This window comes from Nanorana parkeri, unplaced genomic scaffold (assembly GCF_000935625.1).
Source record: "Nanorana parkeri isolate BGI_ZX_2015 unplaced genomic scaffold, ASM93562v1 scaffold735, whole genome shotgun sequence".
NCBI classification, from domain to species: Eukaryota; Metazoa; Chordata; class Amphibia; order Anura; family Dicroglossidae; genus Nanorana; species Nanorana parkeri.
In genome coordinates, this window is record NW_017307003.1 from 408,642 (window position 1) to 418,615 (window position 9,974).

General features: G+C 39.4%; 1 protein-coding gene across 1 annotated transcript in view; it reads left to right on the forward strand.

Moving 5' to 3' along the window:
• The window catches only part of PCMTD1 (protein-L-isoaspartate (D-aspartate) O-methyltransferase domain containing 1), a 17,910-nt gene extending 8,391 nt beyond the window's left edge, over positions 1-9,519 (forward strand). Inside the window, exons 2-5 of the mRNA XM_018564205.1 lie at positions 1,594-1,696; positions 3,225-3,396; positions 4,317-4,440; positions 8,444-9,519. Of these exons, the coding sequence (XP_018419707.1) occupies positions 1,594-1,696; positions 3,225-3,396; positions 4,317-4,440; positions 8,444-8,811 (767 nt within the window). The 3' untranslated portion in view covers positions 8,812-9,519. The remainder of the gene's footprint in view (positions 1-1,593; positions 1,697-3,224; positions 3,397-4,316; positions 4,441-8,443) is intronic.
• Positions 9,520-9,974: the final 455 nt, after the last annotated feature.

Sequence of the window (9,974 nt, forward strand, 5' to 3'; positions counted from 1 at the left end):
TAATGGTTTTAGATAATTGGTTGTAAAAGATTTGAAAAATAAAAATGATATTATTTTAATGATTGGTTTTTGTACTAATTGCCAAGGAATATATCCCCATGGGGGTTGCTTTTTCTTTTGATATTTTCTTAAAACAAATTGGTCTTTTATATAAATGTTTTATAAAAAAATGATATAAAAATATAAAAATAAATTTAGGTAGAGAGTTGCGTGACTGAGTAATTGTCAGACTATCACCGCGTTGGTAATGGTGGGGTATCACAGGCTAGTATTGAAGTGGCTAAGTAGAAGGGCACTCTTAGGACATGTTATCATCATTCCTCCATGGCTGGGGAATCCAGCAGCAGGTACAACCTGATGACGTGAATGCAGAGGGATGTGTAGAAGATACAGCAGCAGGCACTATAGGCTCAATTCACAAAGCTAACACACCAGGATAAGTATACTTATTTGCAAGATACTGACAGTTAATATAAAGCGCTTCCAAATATATGTACAAACACTGAACTTTGCAGCCAATGCCTAAAATAATTAAACTCTGTCATGAGAAAAGCATGGGAGCTGCTATTGCTGACTTTCTTGTAAAAGTGCTAGTTTCTTGACCATCATGCTGATAACATTGCCTTCAGTTCTTTTTGAGTCACTGTCCTAAAAGTGAAGAGATAGGAAAGTGTCACAATTCCATAACACTCATTTACAACATGCATGTCAGGTCAGTGACTCAAAGTATTCACACTAGACAATCTTGCTTACCAGTCCTGCATTGTATGTGATGTAGGAGTGCCTGTCCACATTTTGACTCTAGAAAGAAGAGGACTGTCTGGCCAGCAGGTGCAGGAACATGAAGTAAGTTAAGTTTCTTTATCATTCCATAGCAAATCAAGCAACATAGTATTCATCGGGCGGGGAATCATTTTAATTTTTATCATTCCTGCCAGGAGTTTAGCTGTAAATGTAGAATGGGTAGTTTAGTCTGAAAGTAAGCTTTCAACGGCAAAAAAGGCGAGTAGGGAACACACTATATAAACAACTGTGCATGAAAGTGAATATCTGTTGGACATCTGTTGGACAACCTCCTATCAAAGAGAAAATATATATATTATTTGAATTGTTTATTATTACTGGGATTTTTTTATTGATGCATAGCTCAGCTTATATATAATATTTTGCAGTTGCAAAAAGGCTACTCATTTTTATATAATTGTTTTGAGGACACAAAAGTTGACAGTGGGAATCGGCTAGCTGGCTGCAGTCTATGGGATGTAATCACTGTTTGGGTGTTCATACAGCCGCTGGGGCAGTGGCTGTCTGAATACATTAGCTGGCAGTGCAGATTCCCCCATCTAGGCAGTTTAGCATGGATAAAGAAATCTATTGATTTTCTTTCAGTTGTCCCACAGGCTGAACTAGAGAAATGTAAGTGTGTATGTCTATCCTAAGGTTTACCCTTTCTCTCTATATGCGTATTGCTTTAGAAACTGTTATTGTACTTGTTTAACCTTCGAGATATTTTAATGCCAAGGAGACTGCTTTCATGATTTCTGATGAGAACGCACAGATTTCACCAGGCAGATTTTTTTACTTATATTTCAGGTCCCTTTGGCATTAATCATGGAGTTGAGCTTCATTCGGATGTGGTTGAATATGCAAAGGAGAAATTGGAGTCTTTCATTAAATACAGTGATAGCTTTGATAAGTGAGTATTGTCCTTGCCCTTGGGGGGGAGGGGGGGTTGTTAGGGAAGGAGAATCATTGAAATGGGGTGGGGGGCATTCAAACATAGGGAGAATATGTGATGCAGATAGGGACCTTGAAGAACTTGTATCTAGAACATTAAAGCTCATGTACTGTTTCAAGCTTCATGTGACAAGCCACGCAACACTCAACAGGTGTAAACGGCTCCATTGAGAATAATGGCATTCTTCATCTTGAGTGTTGTCATGCTGTGGGAATCACTCGACAAAACGCTCTGCTCTGAATGGGGCCTTCCTAACTTAATTAATGTGAATCTCTTTACAATGCTGATGTATATGCCCGGTATCCCCTTGTTTGGGTTTGCTGCCCTCCAATTACCCATAGGTTGTGTACATTTTTATATGCAGCATCTAATTGTTTACAACTATTCTCTAAATAATTGTTTATGGTTTAAAATCACAAAAAAACTCTTCGGAGTTGAGTTAGTGTAAATAAGCAACATTATCATTTCAGACATTATTTTACTGTTTATCATTTTCATCTATAATTTGTGAGGCTTTAACTGCAATTCATTATTAATATATCTAGGTAAATCATCAAGCTTGTAAATTATACCATACACCTTTTCTGTTTCTTCTAATGTCCTTAGGGAGCTATAAAGCCCCTTATGGTTCAAATTTCCTTTAATTTCCCAAAGTCCTTTGCAGACACAGGACTACCTGAATAGGATCCTTGAGAGATAGCAGGAGAGCCTGTCTACCTCAACCGATCCCTTGTATATCTACTTTTGTATAACATCTGCCTCTCCACCTTTCCATCTGTTAATGCTGCCAGATATTTCATTCAGCTTTCTAGAAACCATAATATTAGGCTGGTGAGGATTGAAGACAGGTATTTAGGTGCAACCAGGTATGAGGTGCAAGAGATAATCCTGTAGTGATGTTGGGGCTGATGGGAGGCACTCTAGTAAGCAGTCGAAGACTAGGAAATTGACGCTCCTGCAGGTGTCAGGTTCTGCAGAAACCTTAACCGGCCATTTGCACAGTGGCTTGGCCAGCAGTAGAGGTCAGAATTGGATCTCCTTTATTTTGAATATGATTTTTAGTTACAGAGTCACTTCAATATACTGAAGTCCCTCCTACATAGCCCACTCCAAGAGATGCTAAATACTTTGCACATATCATCTCTCTACATTTTTTGATTACAATCCTGTGTGATCTTCATCGGTGAACATACGTGCTAGGTTTACTTGAGTGAATGTAGTCAGAGAAGCAGAGGGAAGTTTAGGAGCAAAGTATTTTGTACCTTTTATGAGGTAGGTCTTGTGGGGCATGTTCTCATTCCTACTGTTTCTTGTACAGCATTTGTGCATGTTTTTAATTTTGTAGTTTTAAGGTTGCGTATCCTAACTTTGTATAGTTACTCCCTGCAATAGCATAAATCCAGCCTTAACACATATAATAATATAGAATGTTGTATTCATTGCAGTAATTTTCATTAATGTAATTAGTTTTACTGTCTTGTTTTAGATTTGAATTTTGTGAACCTGCTTTTGTAGTGGGCAATTGTTTGGAGATTGCATCAGATAGTCCACAGTATGATCGAATTTACTGTGGAGCTGGCGTCCAAAAAGACCATGAAAACTACATGAAAATTTTATTGAAAGTCGGTGGTATTTTAGTCATGCCTATTGAAGACCAGGTGAGACTTTGTTAAATGTTGTGCTTACTTTGTTTCCCTTAAGAAAATAACAATGTACTGAGGCCATAACACATGTGGATCATGATGCATGTCTGAGAGTGATTAACAGGAGCCCAAATGAAAATACATAATGACACACACCACTTCATACTTGTCATACTTTTTTGTGTGATAAAAGTTTGACAGCTAGGATTGTAAATGCTGTGGGGCATTATGTTATTTTCTTTGGATTTAAAGGAGATCTATGGGGCAACCTTTTTTGCCCATAGTTCTCTTCATGGTCATGGGAGGACATATATTGTGTCCTCCAGTGACCGAAAACTTAGCATATAGCTGGCTATTGCCTGTTACATGCTGAGAGTGCTACAGCCGGGACGTATCCCCACAATACTGTGGAGATCCACCTGCTGGCTGATTGACCACTTGCTCTGTCTGCCTCCTCCCTTATCTATTCCTCCAGTCAGCGCTGGAGGATTGGAGAGGGGAGGGAGGGGGGATCCCTGTTGGAAGGAGTGACTGACAGTCACCGCTCTCTGCAGAGAGAGGATCTGGATGTCAACGATCGGCAGTATGTGTTTGCTGACTTCCCGATCAATAGAGCCGGCCTGTGACAGCTTATTTGTCACAGGTCAGCTTGAATTAGGGGGATGAGTGTTTTTCACTCACCCCATAATTCTTCTTTAAGGTGCGGTAAAGAATTCCAGAGTTTGCCCAGAACCCACGGGTTAGGAATTTTGAAATGTTGACTTGGATAATGATTTATCGAAGTAATATGAACATTCAAAGGTACAATCTGAGGATTTGTCTGCTTAATAGTTTTATTTATAATTGTGTCCAAATTTTCTTAAATTTAATGTTTTTAATTATGTGGGGACATATGTATAGCTGAAGAGTTACATGTTCTCTTCATCTTTTTGTAGCTTACTCAGATCCAGAGAACAGGGCAAAACACATGGGAAAGTAAAAACATTTTAGCAGTTTCTTTTGCTCCCTTAATGCAACCAAGTAAAAACGACAACCACAAACCTGAGACTGTGAAACTACGTAAGTAAATTTACATGCTTCTTGATACCTAGTTTAAAAATATTAATGATCTTAAAGTGACACTAAACTCTGGAGTTAAATTTTAAAAATGCATTCAAGTTTTCTTTTTCCCTTTCTCCTAGCTCATTTGCTCCTCCTCTCCTCCCTAATCCCTCACCGACCTACTCAGTGCTTGTATGTTTGAAAATCTGAAAAATCTTGTTGAAAATTTTATCGGATTTTGTTGTAACCATATTTTTTCAATAAAAATTTTAAGTTTAAAAAAAAAATGCATTCAAGTACCTTAACTATTAACAAAAATATATCTTATTTGTGTATCACTCAGCTGTAGATCCTCAAATCATTTCTGAATTCATGATGACACTGTCCTTCCTTCTGGAGGGTGGCTACTTTTGTTCCCTATGGTCCCTGTGTGTGTTGTAAAGTAGTCACCACTCCAAGCTCGCTCCTGTGATGGGCTACAATCTCACGTTTAGTTTACTAAATGGTACTGAGATTGTAGTCCATCACTAGAGTGAGCTTGGAGCTGTGGCTACTTTACAACACACACAGGGACCATGGGGAACAAATATATCTTATTTGTGTATCACTCAGCTGTAGATCCTCAAATCATTTCTGAATTCATGATGACACTGTCCTTCCTTCTGGAGGGTGGCTACTTTTGTTCCCTATGGTCCCTGTGTGTGTTGTAAAGTAGTCACCACTCCAAGCTCGCTCCTGTGATGGGCTACAATCTCACGTTTAGTTTACTAAATGGTACTGAGATTGTAGTCCATCACTAGAGTGAGCTTGGAGCTGTGGCTACTTTACAACACACACAGGGACCATGGGGAACAAAAGTAGCCACCCTCCAGAAGGAAGGACAGTGTCAGCATGGGTTCAGAGATGATTTTAGGGTCTACAGCCGAGTGATACACAAACAGCGGAGTCACAGGGGAGGTGAAGGGGGTGCGCCCCGCACCAGGTGACACCATCAGAGGGCCTGACAGTTGCACAAGAGAGGAGGGGACCCGCTGGGTGAATGTCCCCTTCTCTCTTTGCCGACGTCCATCTCCAAGATGGCCGCCGGCAGGTAAGCGCGCGTGCTGTCATTACATGTGATGACTTCCCAGTGGGGTTTCACCCAGCGGCTGCTCCAGGTGACACTATGGCTGAGGATGCCCCTGGACACAATTAACCTACATTTTTGTTAATAGGGTACTTGAATGCATTTTTAAGATTTAATTCCTGAGTTTACTCTCACTTTAATATACAGAGGTGTACAGTCCAAAAGAAATTCTAAACATCCATCGAAATAAAACTAGATTGTCTATGTTAAAAAGTAATTGCATCCACAATAGTTTTATTATTATTATTTTAGATACCATTTGGTTTTAAACATGTTGATATGAAAATGCATGTGATCATTCAGATACATTCGTTTTTCTAGTGCATACTCGGAAATACAATGCCAATTCATGACATGGTCAGATCTTTCATTAAGTAATTAATTAGCATTTATAATGTGTCTACAAGATGAATTCCTAAGGGCTTGTTCCCACCAGCTGTGTCCAGGTGCATTTTTTAAACAGTCAATGCTTTACAATCAGCCTAGTTCACACTAATGCGTTCAGTTCCAGTGCTTAAAAAAAAAACCATCAGCATGTATTTGTATACATCAGAACGCTCCTGAATGCATGTAAACACATTAAAAGGCTCCAGAAAGAGCTTAACGCAATTGAAAATAATGTTTCCATACTAATCAAGATTATGGAGTAGAAAAAAAAAAACCCAAAATACGCATGACAAATGTGTATAAACTTGCATGCAGAAACGCATACTGAATGTGGGAATTGTGGTACGAACAAGGTCTAATGCAGATACTGTATGTGTACAGTAGGACTACAGAGGGAGCTTTTTGGTTGTGCTTGTGTTAATGGATGTTTAATTATATGTTGTCTGTGACAAGTCACTTTAAAGTTGGCTAATGAAATTAATCCATCATAGATTTAGTAGTTTAACAGTTTAAATTAATTGATGCAGCAAATAAAAAGATTAATTTGATGGAGTTTAATATTCCACTAAGACCATTTGTCTTTTTTCAATAAAAAATTATGTTTTATTGATCAAATCATTTATGTAGCAAACATGATTTTTGAAACATGCAATTCTATCATCAAAACGTGTTACATTGAATGAGTTTAACATTAAGGCCTCATTCACACAGCGTACAGCCGTATAGGGCCGTTCCCGGGAGGGACAGGTGCTGCGTGTGATTGTACGCAGTAGCCTGTTCTTCCCTATGGGAGGACGCGGCCGTACGCTATCATATGCTCACCCGAGCTGCATATTCGTGCAGGTGTCTGCTCGGACGCAGGCAGGATCCCGGCTGTTCGGGTGAACGTACGGCCGCGTCCTCCCATAGAGAAGAACAGGCTGCTGCGTACAATCACACGCAGCACCTGTCCTGCCCGGGAACGGCCGCCCGTGCCGCACAGATCTGTACAGCCAGACCATATGCTGTGTGAATGAGACCTTAAGTGATGCTAAACTCAGGAGTTAAATCTTAGAAATGCATTCCAGTATCTTAACTATTAACAAAATGAATCCTTATTTTTGTATCACTCAGGTGTAGATCCTCAAATCATCTCTGAATTGGTGCTGACACTGTCCTTCCTTCTGGAGGGGGGCTACTTTGTTCCCCATGGTCCCTGTGTGTGTTGTAAAGTTACCACCACTCCAAGCTCACTCTTGTGATGGACAACAATCTCATGTTTAGTTTATCATTTGTATTGAGATTGTAGTCCATCAAGGGAGCGAGCTTGGAGCGGTGGCTACTTTGCAACACACACAGAGGCCATGGGGAACAAAAGTAGCCGCCCTCCAGAAGGAAGGACAGTGTCAGCACCAATTCAGAGATGATTTGAGAATCTACAGCCGAGTGATTCAGAAATAAGGATTCTTTTTATTAATAGTTAAGATACTTGAATGCATTTTTAAGATTTAACTCCTGAGTTCATGGTCACTTTAAATGTATAGTGGGCATGAAGAAATACAGTTCAAATTGTTAAAGCAGACTTTCGGTCCTGCACAGTTTGCCAAACATTTTCCAGCAATGAAAAATAAAATATATTAAATATTATGTAATTACTAACCTCAGATGAGGTTACTTTATGTCCGATGCAGCAAATGCCATCTTTATTTGTGGCTCACACTAGCAGCACCATTTTGTTCTCGTCAGTGGGGATTATCCTCCTCTTCATAGCTGTGGATGCTTACCTCCTAATGCTTGCTTTTCCCACTTTTCCTGCCTTATTGGTGTGGCTGAAAGTTCCACAGTGAGGTCACTTTGGCAAAGCTCACAGAGGAATACTGAATGTGCCCTAATCACCCTAAACGCAGCTAAATTAATAGCTTAAAGTGGACTCTATTTTAAAATAATATTAAAGTAGTATTAATAGTATTAAGGTCTGGGTGTTTTTTGCGATAATGCATTCTCTGCATTCGGGAACCTTTTTCTCCCACACACACATATCCACACATTTACTTCCCCGCTGCCGGTCCCAAAGTGATCCTCCGTTCCCCGTACTTCCTGGTTGCAGGGGAAGGAAACTGATGGCAGAGTAGCCATAGGCTCCTTCTCACATCAATCAAATGTTGGTCAGAAAGAAGGGGCGTTTCCCACAGGGCAAGAGCGCGCATGAGTGCCTCCATTAGCCGATGGAGGCACCCATGCAGGGGGCTGGGGAAGAGCGTTGCGGAGATCCACTTGAAAACGAGGAATTTAAAACTTTTAGAGAACAACAACAACACCCTCAGGCAAAGGTGGGTCTCCTTATAGCAACTATTTAAAAAAGGAAGGTTTAATATTGCTTTAATGTATGGTTTAGCTGGGAACATCTACAAATCTGGTGGTTTCATCTGGTGTGTGAAATATAAGCAGACAGCATGAATTATCTGTAATACTGTGTGGCAATATGAACAACTTACTACTGTAAGCATAATTTAATTTCTTTCTAAACAGCCCCATGTAATGTCAGGAGTCTTCAAGACTTGGCCCGCATCTATATTCGCCGCACACTTAGAAACTGCATTAATGAGGAAATGCAGGCCAAAGGTATACCCCCAAAGGCACCCCCAAAGCGGAAAAGGAGGCGGTGTCGCCGGCGCCGCATAAACACCTACGTATTTGTAGGAAACCAGCTTATTCCCCAAGCCTTAGATAGCGATGATGATGAAAAGATTGACGAGGACAGCAAAGAAGAAGAGAAGGATCACAATGAAGCTTTGAAAGCCGAGGAACCTCCACCAAATCTTCTTCGAGAGAAAATTCTGAGCTTACCTCTCCCTGAATCTTTAAAGGCATACTTGACCTACTACAGAGAGAAATGATGTACCTGAAACTGTAATGCCTGCTGATTTCATTTCTTTCTTGAAAATGTAGCATTTGTTAATAAACTATTTGGCAGTTAAACCTTTTAGTGACAGTTTCAGTGGACACCTAAAACTGTCTAGACTCCACTCAGCTTTTGTTTTCTCTAAATAGTTCTCTATTTTCTCTACATTTTCAGATACAGTATACACACGTTTTTAGTGTAGCAAGTTATCACTTTGTAGCATAGCTTGCAATTCGGAAAGAGCCTCCATAGCCCTAAGTCAAGATACAGGACAAAGCACATTTCAGACAGGTCCAAGTGAATAGCAGTTGGCTTATACAGCCATCTAAGATGCTTCAGTCACATTGAAACATTCCATTCTGTTTCATTTTTTAAACATTTGTTTATATATAACAGTTGACAGCAAATGTAATAGATTAGCACAAAAGCATTTTGTGGGTGCCACAAATTGTGCAATTGCTGAAAACGTTGAAGTTTCAGATAGGAAATTGTGCTGCCTTTTGAAGAAATTGTTGCTCGTTACAATCTTCCTTAAATTAATCGAATCTATGTATGTTCTGTATAACTAATTTGTTAAATTCCTCACTGGATATCTATGAATATCCTGGTTTATAGTGGTAAAATATAAGTTGTTCGCTGTAATTAATGGAGTTTTCAGTAGACATTTCACTGTGCTCCATTACAGTTATATTGTCCTGATATTCCATCTGGTTGGTTTTTTTTTTCTTTTGAATTGTGCTACCATGTAATAGAAGATTTATGTTGAGTAAAAATAAATAACCTTTTTTTTCCAATATAGGCCTAATGTTCCATGAAACAAGAGAACATGACCATTATTTCGACTGGATAGATCCAGTTGGATTCTCTCTGGAACAAAATTATTATAAGAGTCAGGTTTTTGTAGGCAATGGCACTGGACACTGCATGTGTTTTAATATTCATTTAAATACCTGTTAAGGTGTAGCCATCACTAACCTCTGTAATGTGAAGCACAACTGCATGGTCTGCAGTCATTGTTTCTGGTATTTAATTCAACAAATGTTAATGCAACATGAAGCAAGTTGTGAATAGTGAAGGCCTCCTTAGTTTGGTGCTATCTTATTAATACTACCTGACCTTACCTGAGTTTATAGAATTGAGGATTTGTCACAGTTAATG